Source organism: Gopherus flavomarginatus, chromosome 9, assembly GCF_025201925.1.
Source record: "Gopherus flavomarginatus isolate rGopFla2 chromosome 9, rGopFla2.mat.asm, whole genome shotgun sequence".
Taxonomy (NCBI): Eukaryota; Metazoa; Chordata; order Testudines; family Testudinidae; genus Gopherus; species Gopherus flavomarginatus.
In genome coordinates, this window is record NC_066625.1 from 85,860,579 (window position 1) to 85,881,851 (window position 21,273).

The window sequence follows — 21,273 nt, forward strand, 5'->3', positions numbered from 1 at the left end:
ATTATATTCATTGGCTTCAATTTTGAAACAAAATTGTTTGGAACCAGAATTTTTCTTTTCTTTTCTTTTCTTTTTTAAAAAATCTTCAAAACTTTTTTTTTCTTCAAAATTTCTTCAAGTCAAAAATATTTGTCAAAAATCAACCGTTTCCCAGGAGAAGTTTTGCTTTCCATGATTCGGCATTCTCCGATGGGGGGGGAAATGTTTTGTCAAAAAAATTCTGACTAACTCTGTGAATTTGTGGGGAAGCTAGAAACCTCCCTGCAGACCAGTCCTCCAGTAATCAGATGCACATGCTGTGTGTTAGCCTGGGGGGCTCCCAATCTGTTCTGGTTCCCCCCACAAATGGACAGCTGCATGTGTTGTAAGGGGCTTGCCTAACTGTCTAGTACTAGCTCGTGCCTTCATGGGCAAGGCCATTGCTCTCTCTAGGGGCTGCTTAGCACAGAATTCCCCTTTATGTGCCTTTCTGTGTTAGGAAAGAGGGAGGTGGCAGTCAAATGTATCCCTAGACATGGGAGATGGCACCTCCAGTTTAATTATTTCTGGGCAATGGGGCAAATGTGTGTTTCAGGCTGATTGTAGGCTGGGAGTAAGAGACGTATGAAGTAACTTGTTTCCCCATGTTGAGCCCAGAGTAGCATTAAAGTCCCTCCACGCTAGATGTGCGACCTAATAGGAATTTTGATCGCAGCTCCGAGAGCGCAGCCTGGTTTGTAGGGATTCAGCTGAGACCTTTACACTGTTCCCAAACGCCAATGGGAGACCTCATTAATGGTTCCCTTTCTGCAGCTTGTTCTTGTAAAGGTTACTTATACACTGCTAACGGGGAGTAGAGCTGACGACTCACACGCTGTCTTGACTTGACCTACGCAAACAGGAACAGCTTCAAGGTGGCAGGAGCTATTTGGGCCCTGAGGAGATGTTCATCAGACTCTCTTGTAGTCTACCCATTTAAATCACTGGGGGCACGTGATGGCCTTTAAGGCTGATTTTCTGACCAGCCCCCAATGGGCCGGGGCAGCCACTATCTCCTGCAGCTATTTCCCATCTGTTCCCTACTGGGTGTCCCTGGACTAGCCCGGCATTGTGTACGCATCCGGGGCTATTCCTCCCTCTCCCTACCCGGACAAACCTGCTAGGTGGCTCTGAAAACTCCCGTGAGGCTCAGTGGCATTTTCCCTTCCAACAGGAGGGATTTGTGGCCTTGTAAGAGCATCAAGGTGTGAAGCCTTTACTCCACAAGGCCCCAGCCCCCAGTGCTCCCTGTCCCTAGCAGCACGGCGCCCCTTCCTCTTTCGAGGGGCAGGAACACACAGCATGGAAAGGAACAATGTCGAGCACAGCAGGAGCATCCCAATATCTACCTGGGATCCACTGGCCTGCCAGGGCAGACTAACCACTGGCTGGATCTGCCCCTGCCTTCGGTTGGCCACGTTTCCTTAGTCCCCCAGAGTGGCCCTGAAACCTCACAGAGCCAGGAACAGGCTGTGGGGACAGGGCAGGATCGTGCCCCACAGCCTCAGTGGCTGCCCTTCCGTGAGCTAAGTCAGGCATTTGTCCTCTGGAGCCCCATGGACGCCTGCCTGACTCGCGGTGGGTAAAGACCCACCCCCTCTGTGGAATCAAATCCGACATAATGGAAGGCTTCTCTGCCTCTTCCTGGCAATCAAAGCCTGGCCTTAGCGGTATAGCAGGTGCTCAGACTACCTGAACTCTCTCTAGCTCCAGTAATACTCACCCCCGGGACACGTCCACCTGCCCATAGTGAGGGCTGTCAGTGTCTGCAGGGGGGTCAGCCCCCCCACTCCATCAGCCATGGGCAATGCAAGCACTGCCCTCTAGGCCACACCAGGAGCCATGGAAGCCTCCTAAAAGTGTGTGTGGTGGGAGCCTCTGGTGCCCAAACCGTGGCCCCACCTCTCCCTAGGGTTGCCAACCCTCTAGGATTGTCCTGGAGTCTCCAGGAATTAAAGATGAATCTTTAAAGGTTGTGTCATGTGATAGAAACTCCAGGAATACGTCCAAACAAATTGGCAGCCTTACCCCTCCTCTTGCCCCCAAGACCTCACCCCCAGGCCACCCTTTCTCCCTGAGGCCCTGCTCACTCCTCTCTGCCCTCCCATAACTTGCCCTTGTGGCCAGTAAAAAATGGGGGTCATAGCCCCCTGCCCCTCCCCATCATTCCAGTGCCGCAGGGCCTCGCAAGCCCCTCTGTCTCTCAACAGGTTGGCAATTGGCAGCCCCCAAACGTCGAGCCCTCTGAGCGTCTGCCTGGAGCATCCAGTCCCTTGTCCACAGGACACTCCCACCATTCCCAGAGAAACAGCCCACCCCAGCTGACCGGTCCCAGATCACTGATCAGCTTCACATGAAGCACTTCACTATATTTATAGTGAAAATCAGATATGCATTTGTTTGTTTGTTTGTTTGTTCATGATGATGGATGGGCAACTGGCTTTCAGTAGAGACCTCATATGCCACTCCGTGGTGAACTATTATGCAGCTATCCAACCCAAGCAATCTCTGTAAAACCCTAGACACCCCCTGTACCCTCTGCCAGTTGACACCAAGGGCTCCTTGGGTGTGTCACTCCCAAAGCCCTCTGTCTTGTTCCTTTTCTAAAAGGCTGATGTTTAGAGTGGGTTGTCTGTAAACACTCTTAAGCAAACCATACCCCAATAGGGAAGCTCATTCTCCTTCAAATCCCATTGATCAAATTGGCAGACATCTACTTACACACAGGACATGTGAAATCTGCTGTGGGATGAATACACAGCGGTGTCATAAAGAAAGGAAAAAGGCTGGCTTGATCTAGAAGCACGAGCTTTATTGTGGGAGCAACAAAGGTTGGGACTGGAGAGCCTATGAGCTCTCTGTCTCGGCTGGTTCTTACACAGAACATATTTTAACATATCATCCAATAACTAGCACAGAATTGCAAGCTCTTGTGGGAGAAGGGCTAGGAAAACAAGGCAAGACAGTTCAGGAGGTTGGCGCCTTTGGAATAGTCATCAAACCAGCTGATGTGGAACGTCTATTTTCTTTCGGGCTTTGGTTTTCATGTAATCAAAGAAAGACATAGATCAGAGTTTGGAAAGTTACTCTTCTGCTCAGCATTTTGCCTCCTGGAATTATTTATTATACATTAAGGTGCTGACAGATTAATATGTGTCTTCTCTACCGCCTGTCGTAATGTTCTTGCATGGAGTCCTTGACATCAGTTCCTTCTTACTGAGAGAGCTTTGCTTCATATTTTCAGTTGACACACAACTTTTGTTTTATTGACCAGCTAATATTACAAGCTTCCTGTTTTATCTTGACAAGTTATTCCCAGGAGACAGCACGAGCAGTAAATCTCTTGCCTCTTCCATTCATGTAGAAGTTAGTGAGTAAGACCAGCAGTAGCAGGGGTGAGTTGTTATACAATACGGCAAACACTTGGTGATGCATTCACTGACATTGGTGTCTTCCCATTGACTTTAGAGGGCAGTACCCTCAAAGAGCTCACACTCTATGACAGACAAGCGGACGAGACAAACAAGCAGGCCCGGGTGGGCTAGGAAGTACACTGTTCTTTGTTGGTTAGTATAGAAATCACAGTTCTCCACCCATCTACAAGTTATGAGACTTCTTCCATTCACTTCAATGGAAGCAGGACGAAGGCTAAATACTCTCTCATGATTGACGCCCCGGTGGGTAGGGGAAAGATGAATGGATCTCCTCTCCCACCCACTCCCATATGTCCCGCAGTAGAAATGGGCTTAAACCACAACATATGGGTCTGGATTCCAAACTCCCCCCAAAACTCAGGGATGGTTAGAACTGAGGCTTCAGAGTAGCCTTGGAGCGGCAAGCCACGGGGGGCGCTCTGCTGGCGCTGTGAGGGTGGCAGGCAGGCTGCCCTCGGTGGCTTGCCTGCTAAGGGTCCGCTGGTCCCGCGGCTTCGGCAGACCTCCCACAGGCATGCCTGCGGAAGGTCTGCTGGTCCTGCGGCTTCGGAGGACGTCCCTCAGGCATGCCTGCAGGAGGTCCGCCGAAGCCGCAAGGCCAGCAGACCCTCCGCAGGCAAGCTGCCAAAGGCAGCCTGCCTGTCAAGCTTGGGGTGGCAAAATGCCTGGAGCCGCCCCTGATCCCAGAGCTAAGGGTCAGGAGCAAAAGTAGATATGGGTCCAGGCCCAGATGTATAAAATTCCCCCCGAAGTTTGGAGTAACAAGTTCGAGGTTCAGGGTTAGGCTCATTTCCAGCTGGCAGCCCATTTGGCTTTCAAGCTACAGAATACCAAGGAATGAAGGTAAGGAAAGTTTCCTCATATACAGTTAAAAATGCAGGAAGGTGTGCCTGGTTGTTGTTAAACATACATGACCTCGGAGAGTGCAGTGAGATGTATGCTTGTTGGGCAATGGAGCGTCTGCCATGTCCAGCTCTGAACTTCTCCAGTGTCCAGAGCTACTGGGACCTGGGGGGTGCGGGGTTAGGCTCATCTCTAGGCTCTCCAGTAGCTCTGCTCTTCAGTAAGCGTAAGAGCTGCTGGCGGTGTCCTTCCCTTCCATCACTTGATTCTTTGTCTCGCTCATCTGTAGGCATTTTTATTTTTCCTGCTTTTTCTTCTCTGTGCTTGAGTCTGACATTTGCAAGTTTCAGGAAGCTCAGGGCGTAGGCAGGGAACCTGCAGAGACAGCTTTCACGATGAAATGAAAATGTCACCAAAAAAGCACATTGCCAAATATACCACCCTGCCTGCCTAGTGCTAAGCCAGCAAGGAAACGGAGACAGAACTGAGAGCAGTGTGACAGAACTGGCAAGAGGATAGCTTTGCAATGGGCAGGGCCGGCTTTAGGCCCATTCCACCAATTCCCCCGAATCGGGCCCCGCGCCTAAGAGGGCCCCGCACCCAGTGAGAATCTCTTCCCTGGCTAGCGGCGCCTTTTTAATTATTACTCACCTAGCAGCATTTTGGGTCTCCAGCGGCACTTCGGCGGCGGGACCTTCGCTTGCTCTGGGTCTTCGGCGGCATTTCGGTGGCAAGTCCTTCAGTGCCGCCAAAGACCTGGAGCGAGTGAAGGACCCACCGCCGAAGTGCCGCCGAAGACTCAGAGCACTGCCCGGTGAATACAAGCCCCACTTGTTTTTCTACAGGTGTTTTTCGTTGTTGTTTTGTTTTGGTTTTTTTTAAGTCATCCCTGCCGGGCCCCGTCGAAACTGTTCAAATTGGGGCCCCGCACTTCCTAAAGCCGGCCCTGGTGATGGGTCAGTGTCAGCTGGGTTGCTGACAGTAGGAGTCCAGCCAGCGTAGCTAATGGGTCTTGTCGGCTGCTTTGGAAAACAGAGATGGGATGAATCTCAGAACCTCAAATCCAGACCCCTGTGAATTCTGGGTTGGTGTTTGGCTTCTTGTGCTTGGATCTGAAACTGTCCTGCATTTCTGGTTCTGGGGCCACTGCCTGAACTGATGTGGATGTTGTGATTGAGAACAGCCCAGGGGCTTTTAGCACCATTCAGTGTGAACCCATGTCCTGACCCTGCTTCATCTTCTAACCTGGGCCCTAACTGAAACCAGATCCAGAGCAGGACACTGCTGCCTCCTGCTACCTGTAGTGAAATCCCAAACCTGATGTGCATCTATTGAATGAAAATCTGATTAGTAGCTGTGGTAAGATACCATCTTAGATCCTACAGTTCACTCCATCAATAGCACCATAACTGAGGGCTGCCCAATTCCAGCTGGTATCTGAAGTGTTAGCTGGATTAGTCCTATGGATTCATACAAGACTCTCATCTCAGCACAAGCACCATTAACACACATGTGGTAGTTAAGTCACAGCATGGTTTTCATTGCATTCTTCAATTTTACTGTGATCAGAGAGAGATCTGTGTTTGTTCCAGAGTCCTTTATAAAAGGCTATCCGGAAAGCTGCAAACTATATGTTCTTTCATTACGGGGGCTGCTGGGATTTCCTTCTCAATTATTTTCACCCATTTACAAAAGCAGCAAAGCCTGGGATATATAATATTTCCCTTTAGGAATAGAGAATTTTGCCACATCCCCCAAATGTTACAGACAAGGAGGAAGAGATCACAATATTACATGCCACTTACATGGCGTGATATCTTCGAAGGACATAGAAACTCCCATTTTCCTAGGAAGCTAAGCATCTCATTAAATTGTTGCTTCTAGATCCTACCTATCCATTAATTATCTGCTAAGTAGCAAGAAAATCTAGCAGCAATTATATTTAACAAGCATGAGACCAAATTCCCCTGTTGGATACACCACATCCTGTGTGAACCTGGCTCATTAAATACAGACAATTAAAATGGGACAAAATAACTTTTCTGGTGAAAGTATTTCATCTAATCCTTTTGAGTGGTGATAGAGCTACACAGTTAACTGAAAAGATGAAAATTCAAAATTCCCTGAAATGTTGTCACTCATTTGCTAAAATACAGCTTCATGGAACAATGTAATATTGATGCTAAGCCATAGAAAACCAAACCCAATTTTCTGGGGATATCCATCGACTCCTTTTAATACAAGTCTAATGCTCTCCTTAGAATTAAATTCACTTTAATACAACAAATATGATTACATCTAACTGTTTAGATTGCCAGACACGCATTAAAAAAATCCTATTACTCTTTTTTAGTTCACCTTAGTATTTGCATCAGTCAGCTGGAAAGAGGCCGAAAGGAAATGTTTATTGTTTATTTTGTTTTCCACTGGCAATCTTTCTGTGAGTCACCACAATTATTTTAAGACTGGTATTTAAAAGTGACAACATGTGTTTAAAAATACTCCATGCCAGATCTCTATTTTGTGATTCTATTTTTAAGGTGTTTCTTTACCCATCTCGTTCAATTTTCCATAAACTGTCTGGTAGATCAGAGCAGAAAACATGTCAGCTTTGCTTCAGCTTGCTAAAGATAAAGATTTTGTTTGGGGATGTTTGTCGAGAACCTGTAAAAACCTTTTTTAAAATAACGCCCACCAATTGCTTTATTACTGTTTCCAATCCCTTTGCTACCAACCTTCGCACCAGGGCTTACGTGCCATTAACGTGAACATTGGTAGAAAACGAAGGGGGTGGGGGTGTGCGCACGCGTCCATCCCCTGTAAGCATTTGTGCTGCCATCTTGGAATCACTCTCATTTTTAACCCTACTGTCCAGGCCTTAGTCAAGAAACTCACTAAAGCACCTGCTTAACTTTCAGCACATGAACAATCCAATCCCTCTGCTGCTAGGCGTTTTTAAACATGTGCTCAAGTCCCCTTGCAAATGATGCACTGGACGTGGTTGTGCTACCGCTGTCTGCAATGGGACATAAGCACATGCTTTGCTGTTTTGCTGAACCGAGGCCAGATCAGGGAGCAGAACAATGCCCCATCTCGCCCACCTGACTAATTAAGAACAGTTTGCAAACCACCGGTGGGCTGAAACGTGTTCTTCGCAGTGCTGACTGACCAATTCTTAAAGGCCAAATGATGGAGATGGAGACTCTTGACAAGCAGTGAGGAGGGCAGAGGCAGTGGGTGAATTCCCCTGGCTGGGACAGGAGGAACTCCTAAAGAGCAGGGCAAGGTTTGCAGACATTGGGGAGAATCTGGGGATCCAGGTGCTTGGAGTTTGCAGAAGGTGGAGATGGTGGTTAGGGGGCAGACTTGGAGTCCCAGACACACAAGAGGAGACATTTGAGGCTGTAAGAAGCAGAGCTGGTGGTTAGGGAAAGGGGCAGCTGAGTTTGCAGAGCAACATCACTAGAAGCCAGAGATCAGGGGCGTTACCAAGTAAATGCCAACTCACCTGGTGAGGGTGACCAGCCAGCAAATGTGAAAAATCGGGATGGGGGTGGGGAGTAATAGAAGCCTATACAAGAAAAAGACTCAAAAATCGGGACCGTCCCTTTAAAATCGAGACATCTGGTCACCATACACCTGGCTGACACACACCTTTGCTGCCTCCGATAGCACCAGGCCGGCTGCTCCAGGGGTGATTCAGTCCTGTGATATCTGGTGTTTTGCCAGATGCCGGAATCCAGAGATTGCATGAGACTCTCAGCTCTCATTTGAAATTCAAGTAAGTTTCTAGCTCTCCAGGTTGTGACTAGGGTGACCAGACAGCAACTGTAAAAAATCGGGCTGGGGTGGGGTGTAATAGAAGCCTATATAAGAAAAATCCCCCAAAATTGGGACTGTGCCTGTAGAATCAGGACATCTGGTCACCCTAGTTGTGACAAATAGGCTGCTCTCACTTCACATTTCAAGCTAAAGGCTCAGAAAGCAAATAGAAAAAACTCAACCTTCATTGTGTTTAAGCCAATCTCATGATTTTGGAGGGGCCCTGAGTCATGATTTTTGAACGCTTGTGGTTGGCAATACTCAGAAATGGATCTTTAAAGAGTAACTTACACAGACAGCCCATTGTTAAGTGAAGATTTCTATTTATTTGTTTTTTATTTTTGGTGACTTACAGCTATAATCTTCAACCTGACCGACCTTTCCAATGCTTAATGTCTCATCTAAAGGTTATTACTCTTGCTTCTATAAAAATAAAATTTTGTGTAATGCATAATCACTGGGCATCAGCTTTCCCACTTGTGTTTCTTAACTCTGCAAAACTAAACAGTACATTTCTTCCCTTGAATTTCTGAAGATTGTTCTTTCCAGCTCCTTTGAGGGAGGCTGCTGGAAACTTAGCTTTAAGGAGATGTTAAAGATAGATGGTCTTTCAGAAAATTCTCTCTACATATCCAAGGCTGTAGCAGAGGGAACTGTACCCTGAGCGCCTAAGTACCAGGCTAGTGCTCTGACCACTAGACCATCCTGCCTCTGGGGCCCAAAAAGAATGGCTTTATTCTGTCGGGAGACCTGGTTATAGCACAATGAGACTCGCTCCTTTCCCACACAAAGCTTCAGCTGTTTGTAGTGGCAGCTCTGGGCTACAAGCCCCTGGCTCTTGGAGAACCAGTTGTTCTAAGCAACAAAGTCTCAGAAATGCCTGTATTGCTTCCCAGCTGCTCCTTTTGTCTTAATTAATTGCCCACCCCCAGTTTAGTGCCTGCTCCTTATCCTGGAACAACCTCCAAGTTAGTATGTGTCACAGGTCCTCCTCCTCCTCCTTCCTAGGGCTCTTGAAAACCCAGCTGTTCCCCCAGTCAGTCTAGCTGCAGCCACTATAACAGGGAGCAAATACCGAGTGGTTAGCACTGTATCGATGACAGCTGGAGAGAGCAGAAATAGCAAGGTCACTGCAGGAGCCTGGGCAGTATTGATACGGCTTAGGCGGGCTGAGCGCAAACCTGCCTGAACCCGGTGGGTACGGACTCGGCCTAGCTTAGCTGCACCTCTGCTGCTGCTCCCCATGCTGCCACAGCTACCCTGCTACTTATACTCAAAATAGCTCAAAATCACTAGGCACACCTATGACACTAATATACACGCACATTCATGTGCACCAGAAACACACCAGTGCTTTCAGAAATGGCCTGAGATCCCCTCTAAACCTAATTTCTGTAATGGAGAACCAAAGGGTAAAGACAGAGATCGAGAGGCTTCTGTCCTCCACTCCGTAGAACAATAAAATGTTAATTGAGAAGTATTTTAATTTCAAATTGGCTGTATAATTAGTTCACGTTACTTGGGCACAGGAAATGTTATCTGCTGTAAAGCTGGGCAGTGTTAATGGACTGTGAAAGGCAATGGGGCATTAGATGGTAATGTTCTTGTTTTGCAAGCTGTACAGTGCATAAAGGCAGGCATCTGACGCAGAAATTCATTGGAATAAATGCTCCTCGTTCCATTCACCAACAAAAGAGGTTGCAGTGAGTGAGATTAAGTGAGCATAGATAGTGAGGTAGCTGCAATAGCACAGGCAATGTTGACATGGCTTAGGCCTAATTTTGAGGGTTTGAGTTAAAAAAACCTGATTACCAAGTCATTATTTCTGGCAATTAAGTGACAGAATAACATCTAGGGAAAAGATACTTTCTTTGACACATTTAATCAGTGAGATAATAACCCTTGTCTTGTTTGCTAGAAATATGCAGAGATCTTTCTGTAGGGTTCATTATTTAATACAGCTTTTCATTGATCAAGCATAATATTAAGAGTCAGATTGTAATCTTGAGCAGATGCATGCACTGAACCTCTCTCTTTTCCCTTGGATCTCTCTGCCATTCATCTAATCTCTGTTTTGCTGGCAATTCAGCCACCCACAGAAGTTAGACTTCTAACATGGTTACAGCAGGGGCCTTGTATCAAGTCTGTTCGGTTTTATTCCCAACTACATAGAATATCAGGGTTGGAAGGGACCTCAGGGGTCACCTAGTCCAACCCCTGCTCAAAGCAGGACCAATCCCCAGACAGATTTTTGCCCCAGATCCCTAAGTGGCCTGATCAAGGATTGAACTCACAATACTGGGTCTAGCAGCCAATGTTCACACCACTGAGCTACCCCCCATCACAGACTTGGTGTATATTCTCAGCCAAGTCTCCTCTTTGTCCCTAAGTTTAACCATCAGTAAAAGGGATTTAATACTTCCCATCATTTTGAAATCCTCAGATGAAGGATAATCATAAGCATAGAGGATAATCATTGTCTTCATGCATCTTAACAGACACTCCACTACAGCTGTAGGGAGTTCACACCATTTCCTTATAGTTTGGTTAATAACAGATTTTACACAGGAGCTGTTATCAAATTTTGCGATTGTGATTTTTTTTTGTGATCACCCTTAAAAACACAGAACTTCTTAAAACCACTTTTTCCCCACCCTAGTAAACAAGTCATTTAACCTCTCCTGAAGATGGCTTACTTTGCCATTTTAAATTTTCTAAAACCATCCATTAGGTTGGAGAATTACACCAGGCAAGATTAAAATAAAAGGATTTTGGAGAGGAATTTCAGGCTTCATGTGTGGTAGATAAAAGACAAGGAAGCAAACCCTACCCCTGAGGATATGAGAGATGTTATGCTGATTAACCCCTGCAATTAATGCTCTTGTCTCAATAAGCACTGGCATTCAGTCACACTGAGAATTAGTCACTTAAAATGGCTCCAGTTTATAGCACACACAGCATGTTAAGTAATGCTGACATGACAGATTTATATGAACAGCTACCATTTAAAAGGAATAAAAAGTGGTGTTATCCATGCCCTCTTTAATATAAATTACATATCACTAATATGTATTCACATTACTCTTATATATAACAGTAACTAGACAAGCACCAAGGATCTTATGAGAAGAATGGTTTTATGGTTAACATACCATTCGGAGTGTCACAAGACTTGGTTTCTATTCCCAGTTCTCCCACAGATTTCCTGTGTGTGACTTTGGGCAAGTTACTTAGTGGCTGTGCTTGTTTCCTATCTGTGAAATGGGCATACTACTACTTCCCAATGTGACACCCCTGTGAGGCTACTTTACCGTAAGTCATGACGTACTCTTAGCTCCAAGAATGGACATTCCTATTAAAGATGTGAAGTTGTATTTATATAATTTAAAATCTCAAAGGTGAGAAAATACACATTTCAAGAAATGGTATTTTGTCTCTTAATGCCTTTAAAACTAAGTCAGCCAACCCCAAAGCTTAATTAAAATAGTTGTGTCTGGAATAGTCCACTCCTTCCTGACACTCTGTTCACAAGCCCGGCTAGTTTGCTGCTGAATCAACTTTCACAGGGTGTAGCTCTTCTTTGCTGAACGACCCTGGCTGTCTCAAAACACATCTAATGTTTACAACACACAATATACTGCTTTATAAATGTGGAACTCTCCTGCTTTCACCACATCACTGTACTTAAATCTGAGATTGACATCAAGAGTGGTCATAGTCACCCATGCTCACATCTTCACAAAATTAAAGTTTGACTGTGTTCAAAATGAGTGCTAAAAGCCCCCATTGTTTAAAGGGACAGTGTCCATTTCAATTATTTAAAGTTGACATTTAAAAAACCTGCCACTTTCTGAGAGCACAATCTTAAAATGTGTCCTGAAGCTTTTACAAATATTTTTAAGGCAATTTTATATGGGGTTTTCTGCTACCTTGCTGATCCATCAGAGGGAGAAATAGTGAATCTGACCATATGCAATGTTATCCCCACATGCACAACATAAACTAACAGAAAATTCTTTTTGCTAGCTTTTTCAGTTTGAATACTTTTAGGTGGTTTTATAACTACAGTACAGATAAAACAGACAGGGAAGTGATTTTCAAATCTCTTTAAATGTTCCAAGTCTCCAAGTGTGCACTACACAGAATTCTAACAAACCTATACACTGTCAAACAAATCCAAATAATAAATGAGGGGTTCTTAGTGTAATTTGATTTTTTTTAAAGTAAAATATGGCTACGTCTTATAACATATTGGCATGAAGCCTACCTAACACAGATAATGTAATTCTGATAGAGGAAAAACCAATCTCCTTCTGATAACTTTATGTAGACAGTATATCTTGCAGACACACATACAGAGGTCAGTTATCAAGTGAAAACCTAAATGCAGTATACACTAAGCTGACACCACTCTCTGACCTTGGAAACAAAATAAATCCTGCTCTTAAAATATTCTATTTCCTAAAACGATATGAAATATTTTAGGAAATATTTGGTATATTCCTACTGTAATCAGGTCACAACTGCAGAAAGAGACAGGACGTGTACAAACAGAGCCACATCCTGGAGCATCATGCAACCATTTGGCACTGCACATTTGGCTGTGAAAACAGTGTTCCCAGACCAAGAGATCTGCCAGTGGCATAGACCTTCCCCTTCCTTCTTGATGGGAAGCTCCTGCCCGGCCCTGATCCCGAGCTCCCATTTGAGCGTTCTGGACACAAGGACCAGCCCTGAATATAGTGGGCCCCTTAGTGGGGGAGGGCCAAGGTGAACTTTGGTCTTGCACACCTCCTCCCCAGACTTGCACTGTGTGCTCCCTGAACCTAGCTGAGGATCTGGCCCATTGTACTGTACTTAAGACACACTCCTCTCATCATAGCCTACAGTGCTCTAAAATTCAGTATTAATTCTTTATCCAATGATTTTATTTTCGATAACACACAAGAACATCCAGATCCTTCCAACTTGGTTACTGTTTTATTTATAATGTTTTGTTACAATCACTGTGCCCAAATATAATCCCGTCAAAAATTGTAATTAAGATGATCCTGCTTTATCATATGAGAAACAGCACTTCAGTAAAGACACGCAGGGTTTCTCAAGTCAAGGCAATAAAACCTACTGCAGGTTTACCTTTGTGTGAGGTAAAGAGAATTCCTCCCTTCCAATAGCGTTATAAATAAATATTGCTTTTTTTAATCTGGCAGAGAATAAACATCCCCGATACAGGGGTGCGGAGAGAAACTTAACCAAATTGTAAACCCTGTGTATGATGGAACCCACATCAAGCCAGCAGCTACGGCCCGATAGTTTCCACATTAAAGTTTTCATTAATTTTAAATAAAGCTTTTTCTTGGACCATTGACTAAAACACGTCTGTAGAGAACTGTTCACATTCTACTTCAGCGTCCCTAGTGCAAGACTGGCAGCTCCCTTTTCAGCCTATCATTACTCAAAGAAACAAAACAACTTAAACAAGAAAAAACGGAAAGTGGGCCATGAAGGAAATGCAACTGGAATATAACCAAATGCTCAAGACCCCATTTCCAGAGCGCTGGTACAGATGCAGTAGGTTGTAGATCTCCTATCATTAAGGCACATGGTGAACGTAACAGCATATAAAGCAGCCTGTTCATCCTTCTGAGTCAAACATTCTATTCCAGTAGTAGAGGAAGGCCGGTGAGTTGCTGGCACCTATAACGATTAGCAGTAGTAGATACATCATCATCATTATAGCAAAACGATGATTGGAAAACCAAGATGACTGACTCGAAGGCCTGTGGAGGGAAAAAATGCATTAAAAAAGCATGAATTACATCAAATATAATCTTATCATTGACACATTTATTATGTTTTACTATTTTTGAACAATCTTGCAAGCTTTGATCAAGATTTTCCTAGCTACTATATTTGCACCGGGATCCCTTTTTGCTTCCTGTAGGTGGAAGCATGTCTGGCTTTTGTATTTTTTGATTTTGAGAGAGAGAATGATGTGCAAATAAGATCTCTGTCCATCCGGCATTTGCACCATGCTCATTATACTGGTGAGTTGAACTCTTACCTCCTGTGTTGTTTCTGTGAATATACTAATAAGTATTTAACTCGCAAAAGCTGATTGTTTGTGACAACGAAGTATTTCTGTGGAACGTCGCCCCCTTCACTGTTTTTTACTCTTGCTCTTTTCCTGTCTATTTCTTCTGAATCTGTATGGGACAAGAAGAGGTTTTCTTGGAAATGGGAAGGAAAGCAAACGCACGTGTATGACAGTAAAGGAAGAAGGTCAAGGCATAGGACTTGGAGTTAGGAGACAGGGTTCTTATTCCTTGCTCTACCTCAAATTTCATTGGTCCCTCTTAGCATCCCGAAGGGGAATCAGAGTTGTCTTAAAGCTACACTAGCCCCTACTGGTTATCCCTGGCATGGGGGTACTATGGGTTGGGCTGGGAGTGGAGAAAGGGCACATTACAGAAGGAGAAGGCAGGCCTAGAGCACGATGCTTGAGGGTTGCAAACATCAGAGAGGATAGAGAAATAATGCAACAGCAAAATGAAATTATAGCTTTGTTATGAGTCTAACAGGCCTAAATCCAGAACACATATTACTCTTGCTGTTACAGGAATACCTTGGCGTGGGTTCACTTGTGGAACAAATGAAAAATTCTGCATTACAGAACATGTTCTGTTATACTGACGCTAGATTAAAACAAAATAGGATGCTATTTTGGTTTCTATACTGATCTAGCTAGGTCCAGCTACTAGAATGATCAAGTTTTATTTTTTCCTTTTTTGTGGAAAGCTTTTGTAGATTTGCTAATGGGTCATACAGAAAAGGTGCCTCCTGGTCAGTTCCTGCTGGTGGGAAACTAGTGTACACACAAGCACATTCTTACCTGTATTACTGCATATATACACAACCTAAGTCCTGAGGAGTATTAATAGAAGACTAACACACACTCTAGCTGTAATTATTTCTATACACTCACCTTTCTTCTTCACCTGGCATTTTACATCTGGATGATCGATAATCTCACAAACAGCTACACAACTAAGGACAGGGCCCAAAACACTGCGTTGCCACCCAAGGCCATGAGGGCTATATAGAAGAGCAAGGCTTAGATCACTGGTAAGGTAGGTACCTTCGCCAAACAAGGATGTCTGAAATAGCACAAAAGTAAATCAAGAGAGACTGCATCAGATCAAACACTCTGAACGGCCACATGGAACAATAATACAGTGTACCACTGCACTTTCCTTTCCAAATGCCAGCAATATTTCCAAAAGTATTATGGAGCTTAAAAACACAGCACTGAAATTCAGAAGTCTCAGATCTTAACCTCCTGAGCGCTGGGTTACAGACAGACACCAGTGTAACTATTTCAGTTAGGGGCGTTACTATTTTCTTTAAAACCAATTAAGCTAGACCAGAATAAGCACTTTTAAACCACACTAAGGAAGTTGTACAGCTTTAACTATACTGGTATATTTAAAATGGTGCAACTTTTGTGCATGGACAAGGCCTTAGTGACATTTAGAAACCTGCTTTGCAAGGGAGAAAAGTTCTTTTCAAGCATGATTTTTTTTCCCCCAAACGCAATTGCTTTAACAGTTTAGAAACATAGGATTTGCCACCCCATCTAATCTAGCACACTGCCTCCCATTATAGACAATGTGATAATTCATGAGGGTGGGGAAAAAAATCGAAACACACCATGCCAGCTGTGCCCTCCTGGGAAGATACAGATTCTTTCTTGCCCTCTGGGACCTTCAGAGTGTGGCCTTTTAATTTTTTGTTTTCATGTGAACTTTGGTGCTTAAGAATGTGGGGATGAAATTAAAAACAATAAGTCACTGTTTCACACATGGCCCAGGTTGGTAGTGACTATATATTTTTACTGTCTGCCAGCTACGTGACAACCTACATGAAAAGAAGTGATAGTCCCAGCTAGCTTCTATCAAACAGCTGTGGACATCCACAAAGTCCCACCCCCCACTAAATGACATCCTTGTTAGCAAAGAACTCTCAATTGGCAGGTAGTTTACCATCTTTAGAGGTGGTCCAGGGTTGAGACCTGGGCAGAGAGAGCCTATACTGACCATTTTCCTCCTGGTCCAAGGCTCCAGCGCAGTCAAATTTTTCAGAGGCACTAAATTCATCTTTTTTTTTTTTTTTTTTTGGTTTTTAAAGTGAAGGATGGCTACAACCAGGCATATTGGAGAAATGACTATAACTTAATGCCAGTTTCACACTACCTGCATTTTTTAAGCTCAATCTACATTATAACCTAATATAATCATATGCAAAGTAAACTTTGTTGCCATCAAGGAAAACAAATAGCAACATGAGATCACATTTTTATCCCTACACATGTTTGTACATGTGTTTTAAAACATGCCTCAGAGTTTGTGAACAAAGGATGAAGCTGTGTGTTTAAAGCAAGAAATACTGGAAACCTTACCCTATTTAAATGGCAATGTAATCCATTGTGCAGTATGGAATGGAAGTTCTCAAGGCGACTCCCATGGAATGCATAAATAAGGTTCCTTTCTCCCCTGGCTTCATCAAATTTGGCATTCATCTGATCACAATACACTATTTCAAACAGGAAGTCAGGAGCAGGAACAGCATCACTTGACATTCCTGTCAACTCTTGGATCTTCTCATACTTAAACACAGAAAGGAATCCTAGTGTTATTTTTTTAAAGGTCTAGTTTATTCACTGGAAATTTGCTTAGTGTCTCAGATCCTTTCCTAGTTCCTTAATATATTTACCTATGCGCATTTACAATTCAGTATTAATACCCAGTTAGCTAGTAATGGTAACCACAGAAGACCAAGTGGATTCTGGGAACTGTAAGGGTTTCTTTTCCTCCACGCTCCTGTCCTCTTCTCCTTTGCTGCTTCTCTATGAATATTCATGAGCATTGCTGAGTGGTAAGGTTATGACATCAAAGTTAAATCCCCGTCTGCCCCACCTCCTCTCCCAATAATGTGACTCAGATATCAGAGTTAAGTGGATGATGCAATGAAAGGGAGGAAAAGAAGAGACATCTTTATGGTGTCGTAATCCCAGCACACAGACAGGGCTATATAGATAGATATAGTCATGAGAGATTGTCCTTGGGAAAGAAAAAGATAAAAATGTCTTTGTTACATATCATTTCCAGCAGCATCCACAATTCTCTTAGGTACTTAGACAGTCTCCATTCCTGTTGTATCTGAGTGCCTCACAATGTTTAACACATTTATCCTCACAACATCCCCGCGAGGTAGTGCACATTTTACAGACTGGAACCTGAGGCACAGAGAAACTAAGTTACCTATGCAAGATCATACATGGTGTCTGCGGCTGAGCATGGAAACGAACCCCGGTATCCTGCGTCCTGGGCTGGCACCTGAACCACTAGCTCATTCTTCCTCCTCAGCATGAGGTGTTTTCTAAATAGAAAAAGTGGCCTGGTTCCTGCCGAGGACCTCACAGTCTGAACACAGGGTAGGAGTACAACATTAAATAGAGTGGTCAAGTGTGATTAACCATACATTAGCAATATAAAGGTTTTGCTAAGACAAACCTTTGGGGTTTTAATAGGAAATAATAGATATAGAAAAATTAATCACCACTCCGTCATTCACTTGCTTTTCCTGCACACATTCCTTCTTCTGTTCTTGTCTATTTAGATTTTGAGCTCTTTGGGGTAAGGACACTGTCTCTTTATTCATCTATGCTTACCAGAAAATGTGTTCACTGGACATACTTTTCAATCCTTACAATAAACAACCCTTAAATCCTAGGTCAAGGGAACCACCTGCATGCAAATGGTTGTGTTAAATAGTAAACGCATGTCATGAAACTGTCATTAAGAATTTGAAATCTTACCTCCTTTTTCTTAGTACTTTGTATAGTTAAGAATTTAGATGATAAAATCCAGCTAAACAGATCCCAGGTCCTTTTATCTGTGTCTGTAATAGATTCTGGAAGTTCTTTTAAGCTTGGCAAAGCATTTGTATCTGCAAGCTAACATAAGAAAGACTATTAGTGTGGTTTGCGTCTCTTCTTCATCATGATTAAACAGAGACCTCTAGTGGTAAGGAAACAATATTTCTCTCTAATGGGGATCTCTGTGGTACAAGTTGAAAAACAAGTTCCAATTAATTACAAGAACCACTTCTGAAAGACTTATACGGAGATTGTGGGGAAATTTGTCATTTGATCTGATATGCAACAATGAGTACTATGTTTGAGCAAGTTACACGTCTTCTATAATTCTATGGTCTATATTCAGTGGCAGCATCCCTGGGGTATGCATAAGAACAGTGAGCAAAAACATCTGAATGTGGTCACTACTTCAACACAGAGGCGATATCTGGAGTGGTATAAACTGTGACAGATATTGCAATCCCATGCAGTAACTTGGTATGGTATGGTTCCCAAAGATATGTATCACTGTGGGCACAGACACTGACGCTGTGGGTGCTCTGCACCCACTGGCAGCCATGCTCCCCTCCCCCCCCCACCTCCTCCTCCCCCCCCTCCCCTAAGCGTACTGCATCCCGGCTCTGCCCACCCAGCCGCCACCAAACAGCTGCTTGGCAGCATTAGCATGCTCCAGGGTGGGGTGGGGGTAGGGTGGAGGAGCAGGAACTTGGCACTCTAAGCGGAGGATTTGGGGAAGGAGTTGGAATATTGGCAAAAAGGGGGTGGAGTTGGGGTGCGGACTTTGCGGAAGGGCTTGGAATGGGGGCAGGGAACGGGTGGGAAGAGGCAGGGCCTCATGGAAGGGGTGGAGTGGGGCAGGGCTGGGGTTTAGCCCTCACGGGAAAGAGGCGAAGTCGGCACCTATGACTGTGGGCCAGGGATTATATGCAACACCGGGAGGGAGGGTTACCACAACTCCATGAATCAAAACAGTGAGGGGGTGATTAAGGTGACTCCATTTAAGTTGTAAACGCCTCCAGAGAGATGCCACCCCCTGAGGAGGCTTGGATATACTGGTTCAAACTGGATTTTCCAGAGAGCAACAGACAAAAAAAACCCAGGCTTTTGATATTATTTCACCTGTTAAACTTTTTCAGATTTTCAACTTTAGACTTAGAGGCTTCCAAGGGTAAATTTGTCATGTAACTTTTAAATCTAAATTCCTTAATCTTACTTAGTGCATTTCAGACTTGCAAAATTTTACTTACCCACTTATACTGGACAGATAACATATCAGTAACTTTTTTATCATTAACTGGGCAAGAGTCAGAATTTTGTTTGAGCTAGTAAATGTACATAAGTTTGCACAGCTGCTCTGCCTCTTTAGTGTTACAGAAAACAATGTGCTCTGTATTTTAAACCTGTTTTATAGTCTCCACACAACTTAGCTATAAACTCTTGGGCCAGAGACCTCATTTTTATGATTTTCTGTAAAGAGCTATGTCAGCTTTTGCCCATATACAAGTTATAACACAATATACACGGTAGTATGACAGCTTTTTTTCTACTTTGTTAATTTTTTTTTTTTTTAACTTCCAGGGCTGTGTACAAATTACACTGCATTTATTTGGAAGCACACCATTAAAACAGTGATTCCCTCCTTCCCCTTATGCAGAGGTCTATGTGCTGCTGCATGTGCTCAGTACGGCATTTGTCTGTTTATTCAACATCATGTGCCTGAAAAAGTGTTTTCCTCCAACCAAAAAAGTAGTTCACCTTTGGACAGGGACCATGTCTGGAAAGTTTCTATCCCAGAGGAGAGTTTTTCAGAAAGTTATGAGTAGTTGAAAATGTTATAGTGGCAGCTATTTTGCAGTTTTAACTACTGGACAGTGTTCCATCACACACACACACATACATACATACATACATACAGAGCACATCCTAACAGCCTCATGTGTAGTTAGGAAAAACAAGATTGGGTGAGGGGATTAGACTTACGTTAGCCATTTGTCCTTAACAAGGATCAAGTTTTTAAAATATATGTACCCGTAATGCTCACGCCATATCTTGCCAACGCAGGGAATCTGTCCGTGCCCTTGGTGTGTACAGAAAACCAGCTAAACTGAACAGGCTTCAGAATTAAGGGCCTGAAGCAGTAGCTGCACTGAGCAGCGAACGCCTACCCCCAATCTGAGAGGACAAGGGGACAAATGTACAATGCTGGAAAGCACTGTGTGGAAGTGATAACCCTCCACTCACCTCTCAGTCAGCCAGAAATCAAGGAAAAGGCAAGGCAAGCCTGGTACCTTCAGCAGCACAGCAGGTGTGTTAAACCAGGAGATGCCAGAAATGGGGTCAGCACTATTCAAGTGGATAATCACATTAATAATACTTAGCACATTTCATCTTGGAGGCACTTTACAGATATTAACTAATTGCTCCGAACAACACTCCTGTGAAGTAGTATTAGTGCGTAAGTAATGAAAACGAGTGACTTGTTCATAGGATCTGTTCTGGGCTTTGTTTTTAGGTGGAACTAATTACACCTGTACTGGAGGAACACCTGCTGCACTTCGGCTCCCCTCCCCTTGACACTCACAGTGTCAAGCTGTCCCCTCTGAGGGGATAACTCACCAATGCATCAAAATCCTTGCTCTCCTCGTTAGCATAGAGGCCTGGAAAGGGTCTCAGGACGGAATCACGCTTGTAGCTCTGCAAAGCGGAGACAAAGAGGCTGCACTTCAGATCCGCAGCCAAGATGTCCCTGCGGGTGGCCTCCTTGATCTTCTCCCTGAGGGCAGCATCGCTGGGCAGCATTCCCACCAGGGGTCTGGCCAGGAAACACACGGGGCAGCAGCTCAGCAGAGGTTAAAGCCCTTCACTAACCCTCAACCTAGGGGTGCTGGAGGGACCAATCTGCCACCCCCAGCTGTCTGCAGCACCTCCCCCTCCTGTCTCCACTGCCATCCATGTCTCAGGGATTTACAGAACATGTACCCTGCCCCCCAGTCCCCTGCATCTCACTGCTTGAGCCCCCAGCCCACCCTCTATACTTCCCTCCTGCCCCCAGCCTGCTCCCCCCTGCTACACCCTATACTGCCCTCCGGGCCCCTTCTCTCTCCCCTCCTGCCCCCCGCACCTTATACTGCCCTCCGGGCCCCTTCTCTCTCCCTTCCTGACCCCCGCACCCTATACTGCCCTCCGGGCCCCAGCCTGCTTCCCCCACAACCTATACTA

At 44.4% G+C, this 21,273-nt stretch overlaps 1 protein-coding gene across 2 annotated transcripts; it reads right to left on the bottom strand.

Annotated features, from left to right (window-relative positions):
- Nucleotides 1-13,078: 13,078 nt before the first annotated feature.
- Nucleotides 13,079-20,991, bottom strand: PARP16 (poly(ADP-ribose) polymerase family member 16). 2 transcript variants are annotated; one of them, XM_050967502.1, is made up of 6 exons: nt 20,671-20,991; nt 17,995-18,132; nt 16,576-16,782; nt 15,103-15,274; nt 14,182-14,323; nt 13,079-13,897 (listed from the first exon to the last, which is right to left on the bottom strand). In XM_050967502.1, exons 1-6 carry the CDS (start codon nt 20,851-20,853, stop codon nt 13,753-13,755), a joined length of 987 nt encoding a protein of 328 aa, XP_050823459.1. In that variant the 5' UTR covers nt 20,854-20,991; the 3' UTR covers nt 13,079-13,752. The 2 variants fall into 2 exon arrangements, with proteins under 2 accessions (XP_050823459.1, XP_050823460.1); XM_050967503.1 differs by lacking the exon at nt 16,576-16,782 and having other exon boundaries at nt 20,671-20,987.
- Between the last annotated feature and the right edge of the window lie 282 nt (nt 20,992-21,273).